A 23,121-nucleotide genomic window follows, 5' to 3' on the forward strand; every position below is an offset into this window, starting at 1 on the left:
TCTGATCGGGCAGATGATGGTCAATGCACCCGTCACGCAAGGACGTCAAGCCGCCGAGCTTCTTTGCAAACCTCAACGTCCCAGTCAAACTCTGCAACCCAACTCTGCTACACCCGTACATCGCCGAACAAGAGATGGGGGGTCAACAGGACGCTATGAACCATCCCCCTTGCCTGCGCCTCTATCGGATAGGTCAGAGCGAGTGTATCGTGCAGCATCCCTCACATGCAATGTGAGACGAACCCTCCATGTTCTCGTCCAAACTTATCGACTCCTCACAAAAGTATCTCATCACACAATAGCGAGGCCATGCTCAGCATGCGAAGAACATGGCGAAAGTGAAATAGCGCCGTGGCGGCTGATGGCCTCAAGTGACCTCCACGGCTTCGGCCATCAAAGCCAACAGTCAGAATCACATTAGAACCAAGCTTCGACGAATCACTAGTGCCTCCACTCCAACAATCTTGCACCTTGCTGATCCTCCACCGAGCTTGTCCTGATCGAGCCTATCGCCAGCTCTGAATATTTCTCCCCTCTGTCTCGGGGGATTTCATTGGGGCCCATGTGGGAACCCCCCTTCTTGGCCTCGATACAGATCGACTCTACTTGCCTGCGTGGGTCGCCGGATGGCAGCTTACCCAGGTCAGTTGTGGTTCATTGGGGCCTAAACGAGCACAAAAATAAACATTGGACCAACCATGAGCCCCTGGGGATCACAACTACCCTGCATGCGAGGAGTCCTCGACGCAGCATGTACGTAAAGGGAAACCTCATCAAAACAGCATGGTCACAGTGTATATAAGCTGCTTTGAGCCCGGCCATCGAGCCTTTCTTCTGCACTACAGTCATTCATTCTTCTCCAAGTCACTCGTCACTCATTTTTAACCTCCCATACTTCCCCAGTACACATCTCGTTTGAAAATACTCCCAGTCCTTTTCTTGCACAACAAATTCTCCGAATCACAACAATGAAGTTCACTGGTTTCGCTGTCTCTCTCGCCCTCGCTGGCATGGTGTCTGCCGCTGCTATTCCCGGCATCCCCGGTGCTAGCGGTGCTGTCGCTGGGCTCGAGGGTGCGGCTAAGGGTACCCTTGCAGGTCTTGCCAGCCGTGAGATCAAGCGTGGTGAAGGAGACGCTCTTGCCGGTGCCACCGAGGGTGTCGCCAGCTCCCTCAATGGCGTTACCGGCATCGCTGGCAGTGCTGCCGGTACCGTCGAGAGCACCACCTCCAACGCTGCCTACACCGGCGAGAACCTCGTCTCGGGCGCCGTTCCTGGTAAGTGAACAATGCGATTCCTAATAGATCACCTCGGCTCACTCGTCTCCTAGTTCATAAGCACCGTGATATGAGCGGGGTCACTGGCAATACTGTCCCCAGTCTAGGCTCCGGTGCTCTCGGTTCTGTCGCTGGTACTGCTGGCCATGCTGTGCCCGAAACTTCCGGTGCTACTGGTGGTCTCGTCAAGCGCATTCTTCCTGGCGCCGGTAATGTTGCCAAGGCTTCCGTCGAGAATGATCTCGCTATGCTTTCTGGCAGTACGTTTAACTTCCATCCCACCCTGCGGTCTGTACTAACTTGCATTCAAGACCCGAGCGGCCTCATCGGCGCCCTTGGTGGCCTCCACAGTGCTCTTGCTTCCCACGAGATCACTAGTGGCCAGATTGCAGCCTTGCCCACTGCCTTGCAAGAAGTCGTCGCCTACCTCTACACTGCTTAAATGCCTCTTCTCCTCGCACAAAAACGTATGAGATGTTGGTATGCATTACAGGAGTCATGACTTGATTTGGTCGGCGTGGTATTTCTTTATTCGGTTCAATTCTTCTATTCGACAGTCCATTGCCTTCAAATCTCTATGTACAATATTTTCATGAGTACGCTTCTATACTTTGACGACTTTCCGTCCAAACACCTTGCGTGTTACGCTGATGTCTACGAGAAAATCCGTGATTTTAATATTTACCTTATTTCTCCTTCTCGCCGCTTCATCATCCATCCCAATTTAAATACAGAACTATACCCACCTGTATAAGAAGTGGTAGCCGTCCGCGAGGGACCTCGACCAATCGCCTGCTGACTCAGACGAGCCCCTCGCGCCCAATCCAACCTTGGAACGGAATCATGTCAGTTCAGAACAGCAAGCAATCATTACCAGCCACCACCATCCAGAGACTCACCGCCGGTGTTGCCTCAACCTGCCGTCTCTACTGTAATCCATACCCACGGATTCATTCCTCGATCATGGCTGCCGCACCCCCCTCCAACACTGAGTTCCCATACTCACTGTACGAATCCCTCCCCCACCATCACAGGTGTAATTGAGCAGCCGAAGGTGCGGTACACCCTCCAGCAAAACCGACGCTCACAATAAATGCAGAACCATCTCATTGCCTCTGCCTACCCACCGTCTCGCTTCCTCCGCTCTCCAGACCCTTGCAGTCGACGCCGAGTTATCTCCGTTTGTGCGCCGCACTTTTACACTCACTGCACCCTCCGCCGACGCGCCCGCCGAGCCCCAAGAAAAGAAGCAGAAGCAGGATCCGGATGAGTCGAAGTCCATCCTGAATACCACGTACTATGCGACCACGAACCGCATGCTGCGCGTCGCTGTGAACGGGTTCATGGAAAGCTTGGGAGTCGTCCTCGGCGTGATGAACGAGTTGGACGTAGATGTGCTCCAGGCTGAAATAGAAGGATGATATCTTCTTTTCTTGGTCAAGAGGAAAAATGCAGTCTGATGGCTGGCCAAGTGTATTGCATGTTCATGCGCAGTTCGTGGTCAACATATTGAACGCGAATACTGCAGCCACCGCTTCGGTCCTTCGTCAAGGACACCGCACGCTCTACACCCGAGTTTTGATCATGTTAGCTTGGGATTTACAGTGAACGGTCTGAGACTGTTCTTGACAGGTTCCGGTCACGGGAGGTCTTCCGGCCAGCAACGACCCTTTTCCCGGGACCATATGAGCCACCGGGCTACGGCAGATTCTTCAGCATGATCGCGGGCGATCGTGGTGCAATAATACCACCCACACATTATATAGACACTATGAAGGATGGGTCTCCTGCCTATCGGGTGGCTTTGCATTTCCTTGAAAAGGAATGGTGGGTGATTATCGGCCGATGCTGGCGACGTGCCATTGTCCTCAATGCATACTGGGCCCATGGTCGAGAACCTCCATATCTTCTAAGCAGAACATAGCCCACCATTTATGCCGTCTTGGTAGCATTGTCTTACCGTTATACTTCCTTATCCCTCTAGTAGTAAATTATGCCAGGCCAGCCTGATTAAGCTTGATAATTCTGCACGCGGTTCCACGTTATTTGGAATGATCACAGCCAATGAAGCGCGTGCAATATCGATCGGCTCCCGGAACAGCCGCAGCCGTCGGCCCCTCAGTTTCCGTCATTGCGAATGAAGTAACTAGTTATTGAAGGCGATTTGCTTCATCAACCTCGGCTCCCAGAAAACCAGAGCATGCGCTATCTGAGCCGCCACGCTATTTCAGCCATTCCTGCCACTCTCCTTCGCCCCCGCGTCGCCCACCAATCCTGCTCGCTCGCGCCTCTCATCTACCCCTCGGCTCTCTACTCGACGTCATCGTACCATCTGCCTCGTCGCTTCAATCCGTCCTCGCGACTTCATTTTTCACAGTCCACACACACCAGAACTATGGCCTCTGCAACCTCGTTCTTTGAATTTGAGCCCGCCGATAGTATGTACCATGCCATCTCTTCTGCCCCGAGGTCCTCCGATCGTTCTTTGCCCGACGATCCGATTCCCCAACCTCCGGACAGCTGCCATGTCATCGAATCGCTCACTAACTGAACCTTTCAATGCACAGAGAAGGGCGAGCCCTTCCCCCTGTCCTCGCTCAAGGGCAAGGTCGTCCTCGTCGTCAACACCGCCTCCAAGTGCGGCTTCACCCCGCAGTTCGAAGGCCTCGAGAAGCTCTACAAGTCCCTGAAGGAGAAGTACCCGGACCAGTTCACCATCCTCGGCTTCCCGTGCAACCAGTTCAACGGCCAGGACCCCGGCTCCAACGACGAGATCCAGTCCTTCTGTCAGGTCAACTACGGCGTCACCTTCCCCGTGCTGGGCAAGGTCGACGTGAACGGCGACAACGCCGCGCCCATCTTCAACTGGCTGAAGGACCAGCAGGCCGGCGTCATGGGCCTCAGATTCGTCAAGTGGAACTTTGAGAAGTTCCTGGTCTCGGCCGAGGGCAAGGTCGTCGGCCGCTGGAGCTCGGTCACCAAGCCTGAGACTCTGGAGCAGCCCATCGTGAAGGAGATCGAGAAGGCCCAAAAGTCTGAGACTCAGGCGTAGAGGGTGTGCGCGCCTGTCTCTGCGAAGCTGTTGTCAGCTTGATGTGGGTCTCGCCTGCTTCCCGTTTGGCTGTTATATGATATCTCCCTCTTGTACTCATAATCCTGCGCTTTGTCGCCTTTTACCCTGTACGAAATACGGACGTCCACGTCTCTCGTCTAATTCATGCGCTCAGCAAGATGATTCCCAGACCTTCGTGGCATGTTGGCAATATCATAAATTGAGTCTTCTTTTTTGAGGCATATATCATTCTGCCGTCCACCTTTATCCCCGAGGAATGGTGATCCTATCTTCTTCCCGTAGGATCGTCTAATCCGCTCTCAAACGGCAGCACTGCCCTTAGGAATCAAGTTCCGCAGTGACAGGTCATAGACCACGTCCTCGACTTTCTTGACGCTGTACTTGATGCCATCACTCCGCTTCCGCAGGATGTCATTCTTCAAGTTGAGCAGCTGGAACCCGGCGAATATATCCTTGATGAAATTGCCAATCTGAACGGGTCGGGCGTAGTCGCCCAGGGTGACCGAGTTGACAGCGAGGCGCGACTGGTCAGAATGTTTAGTAACGGTACATAATCTTCAGTGGTGAACACTCGAAAGAAGAAGATTCATACCAGTTCTTCAATCATCGAAATCAGCGCCAGCAGGTATTCCTCGATGGTCAGGTGGAAGGCATCCTGCTCCTTCAGGTTGACAGGGACTGCAGGGAAATAACGATCAGTTTCTTTTGACACATTCTCCAACATTTCCAAAGCAATTGGGCAGGAAATGGACGACATACTCTCCAGGAACTTGCCAACGTCTTCAATCGTCATAAACGAAGCCGAGCCCTCGCCCTTGTGCTCCTGGAGCCCCCCAAGCCAAGCACACAGCTGGATAGAGGCAACCTAACAGAATACATTAGCATCAACCCAATGTCAAGCCCAGACGGAACAGAAAAGTAGCCCGACGGACCAAGTTCTGGAGCTCCCGGCTCCACACCCCATTGTATTTGTAGAACGGGTGCTGATCAGCCACGGCCTTCAGGCGCGCGACTTCTTCCTTCTGGGCGAGGATCTCGACAGCGGCATCATCGAGAACGGGCTTTACTGTTTGCAGCGGGTCAGTCAAAGCGCAATCCGGGATATCCACGTCCGCCGAATCGCCCCCATCCTGCTGGGAAGGACGGAGAGCCGCGCAGGTCGGACTGCCGGTGATGTTACGTACATTGATCGGTCGGGGTCGAGTGAGCCCGAGAGAGGATCGCCTGCGTGGATCGTCCTAGAACGCGGCATCAGTCTCCATTCCAATCCGGAAGCCGGTTATCCTCGAGAAGACCAGACAAGGCCTGGGCGCTGCGTTGTCATTGTCATTGTCCCCTGGGGGAGGGTGGGTGCCGCCTTCATCTGCGGTGGGAGATGCTACGTACCCTTTCTCGCGAGGGTATTGACAATCTCGTACAGTTCCTAGACGTCGAGTATCAGCGTCTGGTGATTGCGGCGCGGCGCGGGGCTTGGCACGCGAAGAATTCAGTGTACGGGCACGGCGGTGACGCCCGGAGCACTCACGTCGCGGACGGTCGTCTCCTCGTCGATCTTTGTCTGGAGATTCTCAAAAATGCGTTGGTCGATCATGTTGAACAGGACGTATCGGGGTGGCTGGGGATGGGGAGTGCGGTGTAAAGGGTTGCGGTGGACGGGTGTGGTGCTAGGACCTGGGTGTGTCACGTCAAAAGCGAGGGTTGCAACCACAAACTGAGAGATCAGTTCAGAATTGGGGGGATAATTTGAAGTGATAGGAGTTTGACCAGTACTGAGTTCTGATTTGTGACTTCCTACGAGACATACGCATTAAGAGACTCGCCGGTGGGCGGTTTACGGCTATCAGCTTCCTGCTCCACGAGAATCAACAGCTCTCAAACGCATAGCTCCTCGGTTCATTTTCTCGTTGAAATTCTAGCCATTGTGATCATGAGCATCATAAAGACGGAGAGCACCCAATGGATGCCACCAGTATCACCACCCTCCAGGACAGCTCTCGTTCTAGTACCGGTATCTCGTCGAGTAGTCTGCGCGACCGTTAGCCGACCAAGCGCCTTCAAATATTTAAAGAGCAGCTGCTTACCCTTCGGGCTGACAACCAGACCGCGCCCCTTCTTCGCGCCCTTGTAGATCGTCTCGATGATATCGATCAGCTCCTGCTTGTCCTCCAGCACCCAGTTCAACTTGTTGTTGTTGCCCGTTCCGAAATCGCACATCATGTGTTTATTGCGGTAGAAGTACATGATTGTCATCGTATCGTACAGTTCGTACATGGTGTTGAAATCGGGGACCTCGTCGATGTCGCACAGGTAGATCACGGCAAAATCTGGCGGAGCGGGCTCTTGTTAGCAAATGGACGCTTCGCAAGCTGGAAAGCACTCACTCTTCACCCGCTCGGCGATCTTGTAGAGGACCTCATCTTGTCGGATACCTGCCACCAGCGAGTTAGTCTTGTACCTTGCAGCAAGGCGAGTCTCGGGATGGAGGCGGCTCACAGTCGGGGTCGTGGTCGCGTCCGAATCGGATCACCACGAGGCGTTCCTCCTCGGAGAGAATGGCCTGGTCAACGTGCCAGGCAGTCCGCAGGTGAGGCAGCACGATCGAACCCATAGTAGCAACGTGGGAATTGGGGAGACTCGCGAGGCAAAGAAATTCGCGGAGCTCGAGCTTATCGCGGGGCCCGCGATAGGGCGATCATGTGATACGCAGGTAGATCGACGGAGTACCAACAGAGTACTTGCATGCAGGCAGTAGTCCCGGGGTATGTTTGGTGTTATTTAATGTCGGGGTTGAATGTTTACCAATTATAGTGATGGCTGAAGTGAGCTTTTGGTCTTCTTGGTTAAGGACTATGGTTGCCCTGATGAAGTTATTAACAGAGGTATATATATATCAAGTGACAGTGACCTTCCAGGTACACTTGACATATCAAAAATGCTCAACCGATTTCCATTCTATAGACGAAAAGCCTATATAGATAACCTACGTACCACAATGTAGTTCCTGAAGTCCTTAGCCAGCGGTGACTGAAGATTCTCGTGTTCTCGCCACAAAGCGTCGTCAACATCGCCAGTCAGACCATCCGGTCCCACAGGCATTGGGGCGCATTGGACGCAACAGACGCAGGCATACAAAACCGCGCTCGACAACGGGCGCGTCTCGGCCACACGCAGCAATCACTACATCTAGAAGCACCAGCCCGAATGGCGCACCAACGCCGCGAGAGACACTTCACCCAGCCCGCCTCATACCCCGGCGAAACAGCCACTGTCTCGTCGTCAGCGCCAATAGACAAGTGGCGCCAGACGAGACACCCCCGCTGCTACACGTGTCATCACTCCAATGACGAAGATCAGCGACCCCCAGCAAGATTTACCATTCGACGACGGGGCGGGAAAGCTTGAGCGGTGCCAATCACCATGTCGCCCTTCTCGCGCCGGAGGTGTCCACTCCCCAATTGCGGCATAGTGAGACGGGACTAGGGGAGGGCACGCTACGGAATGCCAACCAAGTCGCAGAGCTAAGCTCGCTAAGCATGACGCTAAATCTGGATTCCATAGGCCGCCCATTTGTTTCACAAGGTGGCGCGGGCTCATGGAGGGGTTCAAGGGGGGCAGTCTCGCAGGAAGTCTCGCAGGATGGGCGCGGCTTATAAGTATCGCCCTTGTGGCCCCTCTGCACCCCTCTTCCCCCTGCTTCTTCCTCAAGCTCTTTACACATCTCCTAGATCAATTTCTCCAAATCATTCATCATGGGTTGGTTCAGCGGTAAGCGATGCCCAGTCACATTTCCAATGATGGATATCTAGAATCTAACGCCATCCTTCTCCCAGACGACAGCGACGAGGCTGCAAGCCACGACGCCGTCACCAACCGCCCTCACGAGGCTAGCTGGTCTCACGAGCTGATCGGTGGTGCCGCCGCCTACGAGGCCATGAAGGCCTATGAGAACCACGAGGAGCAGAACGGTATGAGACTCTGATCCTCCCATTATATGACCCGGCAGCTCGACTGACTACGTTCTTCTCCATCAACAGGCCAGGTCGAGGACCACGCCAAGGCCAAGGAGATCCTCGCCGGTTTCGCTGGTGCTTTCGTTGACCGCGAGGTTGAGACCAAGGGTCTGGACTTTATCGACCGCGAAAAGGCCAAGCGCCACGCCGAGGACCGCATGCAGGACCAGCTCGACCAGAGTGGCCGCTGGTAAACTCCTGTAGGAGGATCATGTGTCTATCCAAATACTCGAGATGATTGAATGAGAAGCCATACTGAAATTCCTGAAGACGTACCGTTCAACAGTAGATTACACTGCCAACGTGGGAGCGTAGTGGTGTAGTGCTGCGCCACACCGGTTGGCAACAAGTGAGGCATGGCAATGTATCTGGGCGCCAAGGGCGATCGTAGCCAAGCTTTGGCAGCTGCCTGAGGTATTGAGCCCAGCATGTGGAAGGGACAGATCAAGGTACAGCGACGTGACCAGTATGGGATGACATGGACAATAGAACCCATGGCCAGGACAAGAGATTTATATCGAAGGGAATAATATTGGCGCGGACAGTATCTAGGATCTTCTTCTCCAAGCGAGTGGACAAGCCGACTCAGTTGATGAAAAAGGGGGTTCGCGTCGATCGGATGTAGTGTAAGTCCGATGACACTGTGCAACCAGCATGCGCAAGCACAGAGGCCGGTTGCGGGATCCAAAAATGAGAATAATCAAAGTTGTTTTCCGTAGAAAACTTTCAGAGATTAAACTGAAAAGAACAGATACTACACTTGATCTAAGCCAATTGGCAAAGAGAGCTGGAGAAGAAAAAAAAGAGAGGAAGGTCGCGGATGGCAGGTGGTATTTATACCCTGAGAGAGGGGGCCCGTGCACTGGTGGCACACTAGCCTCGTTTAGGAGAGCCAATCATAAGTCGATTGTCTCAAGTCATATGTGACCCACAGAATCACATGGAATCATTTTCAAAACATGTGACTACACGTGATCATATGGATCGCATGTGACACCACCGTCGCCAGCCCCAGCCCTAATATATCCCAAAATGGAATAGCCCTGCCCACGGCGAAAATTGCAGACGACGGGCTCCACATCCGCGATCTTCTTTCTGACCATCCCTCTCCGACGGCGCAGGATATTCACCTCTTTGCGACCTTACCACTCCTCAATTTACCCCCCCCATCCATCACAATGGCTCCCGCTGCTGTACGTTGATTCAACTACTCCGCGAACCGCTTTGCTGTTCCCCCCACTGGCTGAGTTCTTCGGCGGACCTGTACTCGCCACATGGGATCTCGGATATTGGAATATCTATCCGCTCGTGTGTCGTGAGGGCAAGGGCCGCTGAGACTGCCCCGGGATTCCAATATGATGGAGCAGTAGGCTAATTGTTTCTTTTCCTGGCAAATAGACTCGTGGTCGCAAGGCCCAGAAGGTCACCCAGAAGGTACGTTACTGCATCTAACCACGTCCTGCCATTGCGCTCTGGAGCGGTCGAGGCTAACATCAATTCTCGCAACAGTACATCATCAACGCTTCGCAGCCCGCGAGCGACAAGATCTTCGATGTCTCTGCCTTCGAGAAGTTCCTCCACGACCGCATCAAGGTCGAGGGCCGCGTCGGCAACCTCGGTGACAACGTTGTCATCTCCCAGGTCGGCGATGGCAAGGTTGAGGTTGTTGCCCACATCCCCTTCTCCGGTCGCTACCTCAAGTACCTGTGAGTGTTCCCTCCAGTTCTGCCCGGTCTCTCCCGCCAGTCGGCTGACCACAGTCCCTCTTCTCTTCTACAGGACCAAGAAGTACCTCAAGAAGCAGCAGCTCCGTGACTGGCTCCGCGTCGTCTCCACCTCCAAGGGTGTCTACGAGCTCCGCTTCTACAACGTCGTCAACGACGAGGCTGAGGAGGATGAGGAGTAAATGCGCCTCTCTGGCTTTTGACCTGCGTGTCGATCGGTCCGGACTGGCCTTGCGCATCGCTTGTGACTTGGGACGTCCCTGGCCATCAAAGCGAGAGCCATGGAGAGATGGATCGTGTGAAGTGTGGGAAAAGACTAGCCCTTGTGGCTACGAATGAAAAAAAGTTTATACCCTCATCATTCTGATGATATTGGTAGAGATGGGCCCGGTTGCTCCGCACGTATACGTAGATTGCTCGATTGTCCTGGCGTAATCTCTAATAGCACTACACTGCATGTATTACGGTGAGAGATCTGGCTACATTCATACCTAGGTGGCTCTGTCGTCTCTACTCCATACCTGTCTACATACTCACGACGTCGCGTGCGGTAGACAACAACCTACCACTTGAGGAAGTAAACGTACCATGACTGGAGTCTATTTATCTCCTAGTCTGCTAACGATTGAGACCGATTTCACATCCGTAACAGATCAAAGTTCATCATAGGGATATCATAACTCGCAGAAAAACCGGACAATATATACACCCCAGGAGACCTATCGTAGACATATCATGACACATACCCAATCTGCCCACCTACGGCTCCGCAATAATCTTCAGCGGATTATTGAATTCATGAACATGGGTCTCGCCCGCAACAGTCAACGAGACCCTCCACCTCTGCTCATGGCTATGCCTGATGCTATACGTAACGAGATCGGGGTATATCCGCGCGGCGCGGTTGAGAAACCGATTCCCCGAGACAAGACCGCCCGAGCGAAGAACCAGCTGGAACATATCTCCGAGCCTGACCGGTTCGTTCCCCTTCCCCGTGGTGATATCCAGCGGAGACGCGAGACTAGTGAAGGCCGCCTGCAGGTTGAGATTCCTCGACTCCGAGTACGAGGCGGAGTGCGAGCTGTCCCAGAGATTGCTGGGCGCGAGGACGCTCGTGCGTTGCTTGATGATCGCCTGGACCCAGTTCACATGGATCGTCTGCGCGGTCTCCTTGAGACAGACGCTGGTCCTGTCGAGGAGCGGGACGACCTCGAGTTGGACCGGGATCGGGGCCGAGTCGTCTAGCTGGATGACTTCGGGCAGAGTGAAGCGCAGCTCGTAGTGGAATTCGGGCACCTTGGATGAGTGGAAGAGTTTCTGTGCGTGCTGTTTGAACGACAAGTCAGCGAACTCCATGCCCGGCAGCAATCGCTGGCTCTGGATCTTTTGGACGCAATGCTGCGTCCGGAGCATGTGGCGCCGGTCTGTTGGATCGGCAGCGTGGCGAAGCGTGATAGGCAACACCGCGTCTAGATACTTGTGGTCGCCGCCGGTGATGTACCGTAGCTGGGCTGTGAGGAAATACTCCACCAAGCAATATGCGGACGGGCCAAAGCCCATGTTCTCGGAGAAGAATGTCCCGGGGAGGATGTGCAGATGCGGGTGATCTCTGTCGAGGGGGAGGAAGCTGGCATTCTTCTTATGGCCTGCGCGGCACGATTCGGCCTGCTCGGTGGGAATGGTGACTGAAAAGGGCCAACTGAGCGGCTCGTTGCTGCCCTGGGCCAGATGCAAGGGCCCTTTAAAGACGAGCGTTTGCTGGGGACGGAGCAGCCGCCAATCGTCGCGGTAGACGTGTTTCTGCTGTCCGCTGCTCTTGACGATCTTGGATTTCACCCGGCCGGTCAAAGACACACTGATCGTGGCTTCGGGCGTGACTATCGGCATGTGGCGCATCAGGTTGCCGATGATGGTGTCGCCCGGGGCAAAGGCCCAGTTTGGAGGCGCCGCCAGATCGAACTTGAACGCAGCGCTTCCAGAGGGGGTGGTTCGCGGCATTCTGACGGCGATTTGCAGATTCTGACCGTCTATTCTCTGCAAGGTGGGGACGGCATCAAGATAAACGATCTTACCTGGGAGGCTGAAGACCGTGGCTTAGATGGGGCCGAAAGGTCGCTTCGATCTTCGGGGTCTTGGCTCCGCGGCTACCAAGGTACAGCAGGAGTTGTGACCAGGGCTAGTTCTCGGAGACCCAATTATGATCATTCCAACTCTAGAAGCGTTGCATCTTCACGAGTGGTCGCGATACAGTCGATGCACCCCAGGATGCATGTCTATACATCAGCTAATATCTGCGCCCGATAATCAGATCCGCCGTATCCAGCCGGACCCACTATGTTCACAACCACATAGAAGTGAGGATTGTTAACTGTAGTGTAGCATGTCTATTATGCAATATTCGAATTCTTTCTCTTGTGACCGCCACCAGGACCGAGTTCCTGCATGGTCCTCTGCAAGTCTTGAGATGTTTGACCAGGTGGTGGAATTAATTGGTCCCCTTCGAATCGCCAGCCCTTGGCCTTCAGACGCTTCCATAATTCTCCCACTTTAACGCTGACCAGGTCGCCCGTGGCGATGGAATCTTCGCGGGAGTCGTGACCCCGGTCACCGCCAGTTTGGATGTCGCGTTCAAGGAACTTTCGAGCGAGGGCTTTGAGACTCATGCGATTCGGGAGACGGCCCCGGGGATGGGGGTAAAGAAGGACTGTGTCGATGACGGTGGGATGTATAACCCGACACACATTGAGGTCGTTGTCAATTGCATGACCAATTAGAGGGGTGTCAGGTTGTAAAAGCTCCAGAAGCAGGTCTCGCGCCATTGCAGGAGAATCGACAAACTGTAAAGCTTTCGTTTGATCTGTATCCTTTCCTTGCAATGGCGGCTTGTCATGGGAGATTGGGGTACCGTATGGGGTGGCAGAGACGTAGTGCTCCGGAAAGACACCCGAATAGCGTGAATTGAGATCCAAGATCTCACCCATGGGTTTCACAAGGACATCGAGCAGCTCCCGTCCCTCTGGCCAGCTAACAGCAGTCAAGCGAATCAGTTCCAAGCCGAAAGTGGTGTATCCCATTTCACAGTCGAAGCACACGGGGTCCAGGTGTCCTTTGTCTGGCTGCACGGGCGTTGTCTTGAACTGGAGGATGGAGGCAAGACGCTTGGTCTCTGACACTTTGAACACGTGTGTATTGGCCTTCGTGCAGCCGGATGAAGCTCCCACAGATTCGCTGCAGCAGGGGAAGTACGCTTCGGAGGACCCGGTGATTCTGTCGGTCCTCCTGCGGGGAGGATAGATGGGGCGACTGGGGTGGTAGGTACATTGGCCACCGCTTGCCAGCGCGCCATCCTCGCGGCGACCTGGGAAGACCTGAAACCGACCACCACACCGGTCGCATTTCTCCCAGCCTTTGGATTGCGCGGCACCTTTCCTGGCGGTCTCTACCTCCGCGTCGGATGGCACTTTCGTCACGTAGCCAAACTCTTCAAGGCCATTCAGTGGGGTGGTCAGCTTTGTCACAAGAGCAATCTCTTCTCTCGGGGTGAGACCGGCATCGATAGATTTGGGAGTATTTGCGCTTGCAGGTTGGATGGGCTCGATTTTATAGTATCTGGAATTGAGGTGAGCAATTACCTCTTTAGTCCACTCCTCAGGGCTCATTTTCGTAAGCTTGACGATTCGAAGTTTGATGATATTGGAGTAAACACCGGGGCTTTCTTTGGCCACCTTCTCTTCCTCATCCAAGGCCATTGTTACCAGTTCGTCGCGTGTCAGAACGAAGCTTTTTTTTGAGCGATCCTTGTCTTTGACCAGTTGCTCGTTGAGTGTCGTCATAGCCGCATGAAGCTTGTTGAGGATTGCAGACCTAACACTGTGACTCGCCGGAGACTTCGGAAGCATGCGAGGATTGAGGCTCTCCTTTGGTGCCTTCCGAGGAGGTAGTTGTGATGACCCTTGGCTTGCAGGAGCAGTTGTTGTGCTGGACGGAGACCCGGTTTCTGCGGACTTTGATCCCGGGCGACCTGGGGGAGGCGACACCCTTCGAGTAGCCGAGAGAAGACTTGAAACATCCCGATTCACAACGTGAGGCAGTCCAGTAGACCCTGGCGGTTCTGTCGAGACATGAGCTGCAATCTCATGAGGCTGGATTTGCCCTGGACCCAAAGACTCCCTCGATGACGGAGTTGAATTTTCCAATTTGGTTCTCTTAGAAGGAAGCGCAGTCGTAATACCAGGCGTATCAGCAGCAGAACGACTCTGAGCCGCGTGGGAGAACATGCATGTTAGAAGAGAACATTGTTGACCCTGCGGGCAGGGCACATCGGCGAATAGGCCAAGCGTTGTAAACATGGTGATAAATTGAAGCGACGTGCACCAGACTCAGTATATTGGCATCGACGAATACTATTGGTGCGGCATAAACCCAGGAGGCAGGTCGAAAGATATTCTTGACTAAGTGGGCATCATGAGACACATGGCAGAGAAGATCCCAATATGTGTTTCTCTGATAGAGTTACTCGAGGAATCCGCCTTTCCGACGAGATTCTCACCAGTGAGTCAAGTGAGATGGACGTGGGATACTGTTAGCACCATCATCGCTGCTTGCTGATGATTCCTTTGTGGAGCAGAACTGCCAAGTCGCAGTTCACTCCTGGGATATATGCTGCGACAAGTGTGTTGCTGGACAACCGATAGATCGAATAAAGGAAGCGAAAAGCGTAGGCGTGGCGAAGAACAGACAAGTCGAAGCCATGCAGTCGCGAAGGCGAAGGCGGCGGTAGGTGTGCAAACCAGACAAATCACGCCCTGAAATCCAAGGCCACAATCAGGCCACAATCATCGCGATCTTATCTCCCTCGGAGCGCGGTCTTCCCGGACCGGGATTGACGCAGCCGTGGCTGCCTTAAGTCCGAATCCAACCCTTTTATATGCCTGCCTTCGCGACAGGCTTATTTCCCCTGCCAAACATCCAATTTCACCCATCAAAGCCATGCCTGCGACTTCAACCAAAGCTGACCACCTGTGTGTTCTGGTACACGGGTAAGCTTCCTCACCTGATCTCCCTGGATGACGTCCTCTGACCCAATCATGCTGACTAGCTGGACAGACTCTGGGGCAACCCCTCGCACCTGGACTATGTGGCCTCCGCGCTGAGAGAGCGACATGCAGATGATGAGCTATACATCCTCTGCGCCAAGGGAAATAGTGGCAACTTCACCTACGATGGAGTTGAGCTGGGCGGAGAACGATTGGTGCACGAGATCGAAGAGACACTGGAAACATTGAACGCCACGGGGCAGAAGATCAAGAAACTGAGTGTTATTGGATACTCGCTTGGCGGCTTGGTGGCGCGATACGCTATCGGCTTGCTTCAGGCTCGGGGTTTATTAGACACATTGGACCCCGTGAACTTCACGACATTCGCCTCGCCGCATGTGGGCGTGCGCACACCGCCTAAAGGGTTCGGAAGCAACATCTGGAATGGGCTGGGAGCGAGAACCATCTCCACGTCGGGTCAACAGCTGTTCCTGGTAGATTCTTTCCGGGACACTGGACGGCCTCTCCTCAGCATTCTGGCCGATCCGGAAAGCATCTTTATCCAAGGCCTGAAGCGGTTTCGCAATCGGTGCGCTTACGCTAATATTGTCAACGATCACACTACTGCCTTCTATACAACTGCTCTGTCCAAAGTGGACCCCTTCCGAGATCTGGAGAACATCAACATCAACTACCTCGAAGGCTACGAGGACGTTATAGTCAACCCTGACGAGTATCTGCTTCCTTTTAAGCCCGATCTCAATGAAACCTGGACGTCTCAAAAATGGAAGCAATGTAGAAAGTTCGCAAATGACGCATCAATAAGGGCTCTGATAGCGCTGTTGATTGGTCCGGTTGCCACAATCTTCCTCTCGTATGCCGTCGTGCAAACCATCCGCAGTCGTCAGCGGATTCGCCTACACGAAGAAGGCAAGGCAGGTGTACTACTGGGGAGATACAGAGTGCCTTTACTGGTGCAAAACGTCCAGCATGCCATGGAGGAAGTCTTTGAGAATGTCAATGCTCGACAGGAGCCTGCCTTTCTTCCAAGCTCCGAGACTGAAATATCAGAGTCGCCTATTGAGAAGAATCAACGCAGAAACCCGAAGGCGAAACAGGACATTGGGTTGCCTAGCTATTCAGAACTACCAGCAGATTCCCACGGAGCGTTTGCCTATGATCAACCCAACCTTGCATTGAGTCCGGAACAGTTTGCTATTATCGACTCCCTGAACGACGTGGGATTCCGGAGATACCCAGTCCATATCCACAAACATTCACACAGCCACGCGGCAATTATTGTGCGGGCGCCGAAAGAGGGCTTTTCGGAGGGGAAAATCGTCATGAAGCATTGGCTGGATAATGAATTCGCTATCTGATACAGATAGACCCCGCATCAGCGGAAGCTAGCATATTGGCATTCGGCATTTCAGTCTGGAGTTGATGGCAACGGAGTTTGGTATTTATACAGCGCACCTCCCAACACACGACAGCTCGATACGATAATATATGTATGTAATACGCTCATCTCTATCGATGTACAAAAACTTTCTATACCGCCGAAACCTCGTAAGCCACCCGACTAATCCCATTCTTCCGACTGATCTTGCGGATGGCAATCGGACCAACCAGCCCGGTCCTGGGAACATGCGTCCCACCACAGGGATTCTGATCCAGACCCCCAACACTCACAATCCGCACCGGGCCATCAACCGTTTTCGCACGCCCACCCACATCCACGCCGGCCTCCAACCACGAGACCAGGACCTGCAGATCCTGCTGCACCAATTCATTCACTTTTGCTTCGATCAGCGGCTTCTGGTCATTGTACAGCAGCCCCTCGAACTCCAGACACGCTTCGCCGGGCATGTGGTTGGCCTTGATCTCTTTCATCTGCGGCATGAGAATCTCCATCGCCACGCCGAGAATATGGCCCGCCGTATGCAGCCGCGAGTGGTAATCGCGCTTGGCGCCGTCGACGCGCTGGACGACACTGCACCCCTCAGCGAAGACCGCGCTCTCACCCGCCGGCTGTCCGAAATGCAGGATCCTGCCATCGGCGGTCTTGCGCACGAGCGACACCGTGAATGCGGCGTCTGGCTGGTCGACCAGCGCGATGCTGCCGCTGTCGCTGGCTTGCCCGCCTCCTTGCGGGTAGAGGATGGTCTGGCGCGTGGCGATGGCTGAGCTTTCTGGCGCGACACTCTTGGCTAGACCCCTCTCGTTCTCGGGGAGCGATGAGAGCGGTTGGTATGACACGATCTCTGTGGTGAGACTGCGCAAGGAAGCATCGCGCAGGTATACCGCTTCGGTGGCCTGGGTTGGGTGAGCGGGCGCGTTCGTCTGGCCGTGAAGAGCGACATACCATTCTCAATATCCGTGGGCAATCCTTGCGATTGATGGCTGGTTTCTGGATTTCTGTTCATCCACGACGGCTGGCCGATGAGTCGGGGCTTATCGCGTGTGGGTCTCATGTCAAACGAAGGGCGGAGACTGGGGAGCCTGCATTCTCAGGCGACAGGGTAGCCGAATCGACTATCCGACTCGAGTGCTTTCCTTCTGGTGCGACAATACATCCATGGATGCTCGAGGGTACTATACAGCAGAGAGGCAGTTATAGCAAGGCGAGACTTTGCAAGACATTGCCCCCCATGCCCCGGACATATGTACCCTCCGGCGCACATTCATACTTCACGAGGATGAAGATGCACACAGATAGAGCTAGAGCATGGCCATCGACCACCAACGAGGACAAAGGCTTTCTCCACGTTTCGCAATATGACACCGGCACACCCGAGTAGTCGCCACACACGGCAATCCATGGAATATGACACTACAAACCCCCAGGACCAACCTTAACTCGACTTCGTCCGCACCCCGGATTCGCTGCACGTCAGCCACATCGCCTGCGCCCAAGAGACCAAACAGAACGCGGCTTGGCTCACGTTTCTCGGCTTGCCTAACTTGTCGATCCCGTGGCTCTGCGTTGGCCGGGCGTTTTCGTTGATTGTGATTTGTTGCGAGAGGGTGTGCGGGCTCTACTGTGGTTGAATGTCGCCGTTTCTATCCGAATGCCTAGGTCTCTGCCGGGCTGGTAGTCGTTGCATCATTATCCGTGACTGTCGATCTCTTTGGGTGGCTGGAAAGTTGAACTGGAGATTTGGGGTAGTCGGGGCTGTCCCGGAGGAAGTCGACATTCATAGAAAGGCTACGCTGGATAAAGTGCTCCGACGTATCACTGGCATACGTGCCGAGTCGTGACTAAAAAGCCTTACAGGGGCTGTGACTCTCAAGCGGTGCATATTGACTCAGGCAAGAAAAATACAAATACGATGTAGGTTGAGGAGAGAAGAGACGAGGCGTCATTTCAAGTTTCTATGGTATTCATTGTTCATCAAAATTTATTCATATAGTAATGTAAATGATTCCGACAATGCCGATCCAGTCAGCCATAACAACCAAGAAAGCAAGGAACCTCGCGCCACTAATTGCAGATAACAGAAGACTCAGATGCCGTTAGATATCGTGACTTGGGATTCATGTTGAAATAGGCCGTCTTGAGCAAAAGAGATGACCCTAAAGTGGGCTGCGTAGTCTTGTAGGTAGGGGATCGGCTGAGAGAGGGGAGTTTGACGGGAGCGATGAAATCAGCCGAGAGATTTCGGTGTACAGGATGAACAAGACCAGAGTCCAGAAATCAATAGGCGGTTCAGTTCTGCAACTCGCCTTTCTTCGAAGACTTCTGAACCTCGCGCTCTACGGCAAACTTGACGGCCTCGTAGACGTTGTCGCAGGTCTTCTTCGGCGCGTAAGCAGGTTCAGTTCCGTCCTGATACACACCGGTCTTGACAAGGATGGAAAACCAGTCGTTTTCACTGACTTCATTGAACTCGTTGGTGCCGCGAATGTCGGACTCCGGGGTGTCACCAACAAAGTAAACCGTCGAGGGGGACGTCTTGATGCCATGGGATTCGCTCCGCCACTCCTGCAAGAGTCGAGTGGCAAAATGGAAGGTGCCTATTTGCGGCTTGCCAAAGGCCATGGTATTGAGGTCTTTGCCGGTAATAGCCTTGTAGAGAGCCTCAAGCGAGGCGCGCAGGGCACCCATGCCAATGCGGGAATGCCTGTGCGATGTGGACCAGACCACGTCGTTGTGGGAGAAGTAGACCGGCGGGCCTTCGTCGAAGGTCTCCGAGCGCGTACCGAGTCGGCCTTGCTTGGTCATTAGGCAATCCAGGATGATCTGCTGGTCGCCCGCCCAGTCACGGCTGTCGGCAAAAACAAAAATCGCTTCGATCTGGACATTTTCGAGATCCAGTATGCGGGAGTTGTTGTACTCCTCGTCGGTCAACTTCCGGAAGGGAGTGGTGTCGTGCCGGGTCTTGATGATATCGCCAGGCGTGACGACATTCTTAAATCCATACTTCTCGGCCACGATGCGGCACTTCTCGCCCTCGCCACCGACGACCAGGACGGTGTGGTGGTGTTGGGCCATTTCCCGCATGGGGGTATGGCCGCAAATGAATTGACCGGGGGAGACCTCGAGCTCGAGCTGGCGACTGAGATCGAGACATCGTTCTTGTTCTGTCTTGCCACCACCATTGGTAACGAAGATATAGGGACTAGCGAAGGCACGGTCAGCAAGGAGGTTTGGGTTGGATTCACTTTACCCTCCGGGGGTAGTGACTTCCGATGGAAGGAGACGGGGGAAATGAGGGGAGAGAACGCAACGCTTACATTTTAATCCCATAGGGATTCTCGCCATTGATGTACTTCATGGCCTCGAGGGCCTCAGGGATGGGCTGGCCACCCCGGATCAAGACGCCATCGATATCGAATGCGAGCGCAAAGTCGTCGCTCGTAATCAAAGGCGGAGTGGAGAGAGGGGTTTGTAGAGACTCTTCCTCTGAAGAGAGGACATCTTCATTGTGATGCTCGGCCATGTCGAGTTTAGTCGCCGTGTCGCGATCGCCGTGGGAAGCCATTAAATGTTTGGGAGGCAAGACGACGTTGGGGCCCCCGTAGAGGTCGGCCCGACTGGCGTCTAGACTGGAGAGTCGGCAGACCCTCCTCTGGGCTCCGAGACCGTCGGCAGTGGCCATGATGCACGCAGCAATAAGAACAAGAATGGGAAACTGTGGGTCTCGCAGGTGCGGGTCTTTCCAAGTTCGATGATCACTCCTGGCGATCTGGTGTATGTATTGATATGTATCGGTCTCGCACGTTTTCCACGAGACAGCTGGTGGCGCGTAAGAGGACTTGAGACCCAAGGGTGGTGATATGCAGATTGCAGCAGGGAGGCGTGCAAATCCTGTCAAAGCGAGGTTAGACAGATGGAACTTGTCGGGGGGGAGCAGGGCCATTAATATAGCCCCCTCGAGCGCCCATCGACGCAATATCCGGATGGACAATGACCTTTCCCTCTGCCTGGTTTGACCCACTGAATCTGGTCAGACACAGCCTCCATCATCATCATCCTCCTCCTCCCAACAACGGCCATTCGCCCGCATTCCACTGGTCGTCAACACGGCGCGAGGACAGGACGCGGACAGGACGCGGACACTTCTGCGGATCCACCCCAGCGTGTCCACACAGAAAGCGAATTTTCATCTCTCCACAAGCTCGTTCGCGCTGATTGATCGGTGCGAATGGACAGATGCAGGCGTCCCCGGAAGGACGAAGGACGAAGTGGAGTCGACGAGTGTGAATTGGCGCGGGGGTGGTAAGATGTACCGCTCGTACTGTAACGAATCAGACAATGATGGCACCGCGGCAATCCTTCTGACTTCTGATTCGACCCGCGAGCACTTACGTCAATGTGGAGAACCGGTTGACCACCAATGCACAACGATCCTGCCGTGTTGGTTTCGGTGTGGCAAGGCCCGATCACAACGGCCTTCGCTCTACGGTTCTCAATGAGTCCCATCCCGTCCGGGTGCAACGAAATCCGCGATTCCCATTTGTCCGCTTGTCCTTGGACGCTGGGCAGGCTAGGCTGTTCAGAGTATCCCGAGGATGCCTTAGGTGCGTACGCCCGCAGCAGGCGATCGAATCAAGGCGAGTCAGATCGAGGGCTTGACGTCATCCAGTTCCGGTGGCTGACTCAACAGCCTCAGGAACCGGACTGGCTTGGAATGGGTCAACGACGTAAGGCTCGGTCCAGGAAGGTCGACCGAGGGTGCGGCTCGCGAAAATCGGCTACAGCAGAGTGCAGACAGTACCGAGAACCGGTTGAATGTGGACTTGGTGAAATGCGGCCTCGCCGCCGTTGAACCCGACTCATCAGAGGGTATGGATGGGGTTGTGACCATAGCGTTCATTGGCATCTTGGCCTGAGCGCAGCCTGTGCACGGTGACTCTGGCAGCTGCATGGACACCGATGGTCTGCCCATCGATCTGGGGAGGATTCGATGCGGTGCAGTCTGATGGTCCAGTCCGGGGTACAGTTGAAACTATCCCTAATCTGCATCCATGGATGTGGATTAGTTAGTTAATTAACTACGTAACTAACTAATAGTGCCCCGCTTATGACAACACCTCGTGAAGTCAGTGATTTGGACATGGATATGGAGTATGAGGTGCAGAACCTCTCCTTGTTCTAGTATCTTGCATCGCATCTGTGAATGCGATGGGGAAGTTCTGCACCTGAAAGATTTTCTAGGATTGGTCTGCCTATGCGATCGCTCACTACTTACACGAAGCGTTGGCAATTGATATCTTGTATGCGAGCTCCTGTATAACTATGAGATAAGATATGATCAACAGCAGAAAAGTCGCTCGAGCTTCCTTGTTCATCCCCTACACAACGTTCGTCAGAGCCTGCTGCACGAAATGTCCCCAACGAAGCGCCTGTCGCAGACCCATGGAGCTAAGTTGACCAAGACGTGGTGTGATAATCCAAGCTACAGTGAAGGTGGGCTTTATGGCTTTAATTAAATTAGATATGTATCTATCGTCGATACAGTAGAGTAGGGTAGCAGAGCTGCGCCATAGAGTCCTAACGCATTCTGTGGTGGTTGGTCTTTGTGTACCTTTATACCTTTATACCTTTATACCTTTATACGGTTATACGTCCATCTGTTGCAGAATGAGCCTCCATCAGTTACGCGCCAGGGAGTTGAGATGTCGGCGCCCCGAAGATGTGAAAAAGATGGACGATTCAGTTCGCCACACGGTCGCGTCACTAAGGGAGTTCAGGGGGTTCGGACGGATCACCCAGAGATTCCTCATCCAAGCACCGCAATTTCGTGAATAGGAGGCGCCATGGTTGTGTTCTGTGAACACGATGCCGTAGAAGCTGACAGTGCCGAGGCAGCCCTCTCCCTTCGCTTGCAGCCCTTAGCTCTCCTTTCCTCTCTCCCTCTTCCAAGGCAGATCAATCGATCGATCTGTCAGCTCCTGTTCTTCCTTTCTTGTCAGAAGAATAGCCACGGCTATGGAGCTAGAACATGGTTGCGAAGGTCCCAGATCACCTCGACGGGTTCAAGACATAACAGATCAAGACATTCTGTGAGGTGCCAGATTTGCGATCGATGAAAAATTGAAAACACCCCTTAAAAATTCGGTCAGCTTGAGGAATGACTCATTTTTATCGCAGGAAATGTCTGTTGGAAATGTGGAGGACGTGCTAAACGCCGGGCATTAAGGCCGCGCCCTATCACCGACATAGGAGATGAGAAGGTTACTATAGAAATGGGTGTGTAAGCAGAAATAGAGATCTGCGCCACAGATCCCATCAGAGAAGAGGAATCCATAATCCGCAGGTCGACGGGTTCATAGTCGCCCCGGGCTGAATAGCGGACCTTTCGGACTCGGTGCAAACGAAAGCGCCATACGAGAAATGGCGACATGACGGTCTGATGAGGGAGTCAAATTCTTACGAAGCGCAACCGTGGGCCAAGACGCTGATTTCTAATATGGCGGGCGTTGGTTGGCTGGATCTGGCGCCAATGGAGTTAAGCAGCCGCCGATTTGTAATTTCCGGATGGACATCGAATCTG

At 53.9% G+C, this 23,121-nt stretch overlaps 12 protein-coding genes across 12 annotated transcripts; 6 read left to right on the forward strand and 6 right to left on the reverse strand.

Annotated features, from left to right (window-relative positions):
* Positions 1-968: 968 nt before the first annotated feature.
* N7459_000956 (uncharacterized protein) lies at positions 969-1,720 on the forward strand (the record flags this gene model as incomplete). Its single annotated transcript, XM_056940141.1, has 3 exons — positions 969-1,278; positions 1,332-1,538; positions 1,590-1,720. 3 exons carry the CDS (start codon positions 969-971, stop codon positions 1,718-1,720), a joined length of 648 nt encoding a protein of 215 aa, XP_056804421.1.
* A 521-nt stretch (positions 1,721-2,241) lies between these two features.
* N7459_000957 (CTAG/PCC1 family protein) lies at positions 2,242-2,699 on the forward strand (the record flags this gene model as incomplete). Its single annotated transcript, XM_056940142.1, has 2 exons — positions 2,242-2,285; positions 2,378-2,699. 2 exons carry the CDS (start codon positions 2,242-2,244, stop codon positions 2,697-2,699), a joined length of 366 nt encoding a protein of 121 aa, XP_056804422.1.
* A 974-nt stretch (positions 2,700-3,673) lies between these two features.
* Positions 3,674-4,330, forward strand: N7459_000958 (glutathione peroxidase; the record flags this gene model as incomplete). The annotated part of the gene is made up of 2 exons (XM_056940143.1): positions 3,674-3,716; positions 3,846-4,330. The coding sequence occupies 2 exons, from the start codon at positions 3,674-3,676 to the stop codon at positions 4,328-4,330; spliced, it is 528 nt and encodes a 175-aa protein (XP_056804423.1).
* Positions 4,331-4,650: 320 nt separating this feature from the next.
* On the reverse strand, positions 4,651-7,447 carry N7459_000959 (uncharacterized protein; the record flags this gene model as incomplete). The annotated part of the gene is made up of 8 exons (XM_056940144.1): positions 4,651-4,875; positions 4,944-5,216; positions 5,284-5,515; positions 5,738-5,820; positions 5,877-6,127; positions 6,433-6,688; positions 6,807-7,016; positions 7,340-7,447. 8 exons carry the CDS (start codon positions 7,445-7,447, stop codon positions 4,651-4,653), a joined length of 1,638 nt encoding a protein of 545 aa, XP_056804424.1.
* A 653-nt stretch (positions 7,448-8,100) lies between these two features.
* Positions 8,101-8,555, forward strand: N7459_000960 (DUF3759 domain-containing protein; the record flags this gene model as incomplete). Its single annotated transcript, XM_056940145.1, has 3 exons — positions 8,101-8,116; positions 8,182-8,316; positions 8,386-8,555. The coding sequence occupies 3 exons, from the start codon at positions 8,101-8,103 to the stop codon at positions 8,553-8,555; spliced, it is 321 nt and encodes a 106-aa protein (XP_056804425.1).
* A 984-nt stretch (positions 8,556-9,539) lies between these two features.
* N7459_000961 (60S ribosomal protein eL22) lies at positions 9,540-10,267 on the forward strand (the record flags this gene model as incomplete). Its single annotated transcript, XM_056940146.1, has 4 exons — positions 9,540-9,554; positions 9,760-9,795; positions 9,871-10,067; positions 10,141-10,267. 4 exons carry the CDS (start codon positions 9,540-9,542, stop codon positions 10,265-10,267), a joined length of 375 nt encoding a protein of 124 aa, XP_056804426.1.
* A 577-nt stretch (positions 10,268-10,844) lies between these two features.
* Positions 10,845-12,083, reverse strand: N7459_000962 (uncharacterized protein; the record flags this gene model as incomplete). Its single annotated transcript, XM_056940147.1, has 1 exon — positions 10,845-12,083. The coding sequence occupies one exon, from the start codon at positions 12,081-12,083 to the stop codon at positions 10,845-10,847; it is 1,239 nt and encodes a 412-aa protein (XP_056804427.1).
* Positions 12,084-12,472: 389 nt separating this feature from the next.
* Positions 12,473-14,434, reverse strand: rex3 (putative RNA exonuclease Rex3; the record flags this gene model as incomplete). The annotated part of the gene is made up of 1 exon (XM_056940148.1): positions 12,473-14,434. One exon carries the CDS (start codon positions 14,432-14,434, stop codon positions 12,473-12,475), a length of 1,962 nt encoding a protein of 653 aa, XP_056804428.1.
* Positions 14,435-15,074: 640 nt separating this feature from the next.
* N7459_000964 (lipase ROG1 family protein) lies at positions 15,075-16,500 on the forward strand (the record flags this gene model as incomplete). The annotated part of the gene is made up of 2 exons (XM_056940149.1): positions 15,075-15,124; positions 15,192-16,500. 2 exons carry the CDS (start codon positions 15,075-15,077, stop codon positions 16,498-16,500), a joined length of 1,359 nt encoding a protein of 452 aa, XP_056804429.1.
* Positions 16,501-16,672: 172 nt separating this feature from the next.
* On the reverse strand, positions 16,673-17,489 carry N7459_000965 (putative alanine--tRNA ligase; the record flags this gene model as incomplete). The annotated part of the gene is made up of 2 exons (XM_056940150.1): positions 16,673-17,437; positions 17,487-17,489. The coding sequence occupies 2 exons, from the start codon at positions 17,487-17,489 to the stop codon at positions 16,673-16,675; spliced, it is 768 nt and encodes a 255-aa protein (XP_056804430.1).
* Positions 17,490-18,830: 1,341 nt separating this feature from the next.
* N7459_000966 (phosphatidyl synthase) lies at positions 18,831-20,223 on the reverse strand (the record flags this gene model as incomplete). The annotated part of the gene is made up of 2 exons (XM_056940151.1): positions 18,831-19,785; positions 19,859-20,223. 2 exons carry the CDS (start codon positions 20,221-20,223, stop codon positions 18,831-18,833), a joined length of 1,320 nt encoding a protein of 439 aa, XP_056804431.1.
* A 504-nt stretch (positions 20,224-20,727) lies between these two features.
* Positions 20,728-21,513, reverse strand: N7459_000967 (uncharacterized protein; the record flags this gene model as incomplete). The annotated part of the gene is made up of 3 exons (XM_056940152.1): positions 20,728-20,862; positions 20,934-21,116; positions 21,343-21,513. The coding sequence occupies 3 exons, from the start codon at positions 21,511-21,513 to the stop codon at positions 20,728-20,730; spliced, it is 489 nt and encodes a 162-aa protein (XP_056804432.1).
* Between the last annotated feature and the right edge of the window lie 1,608 nt (positions 21,514-23,121).

The sequence above is a fragment of the Penicillium hispanicum genome (assembly GCF_028827665.1).
Source record: "Penicillium hispanicum strain IBT 35686 chromosome Unknown utg000001l_segment0_segment0, whole genome shotgun sequence".
Taxonomy (NCBI): domain Eukaryota; kingdom Fungi; phylum Ascomycota; class Eurotiomycetes; order Eurotiales; family Aspergillaceae; genus Penicillium; species Penicillium hispanicum.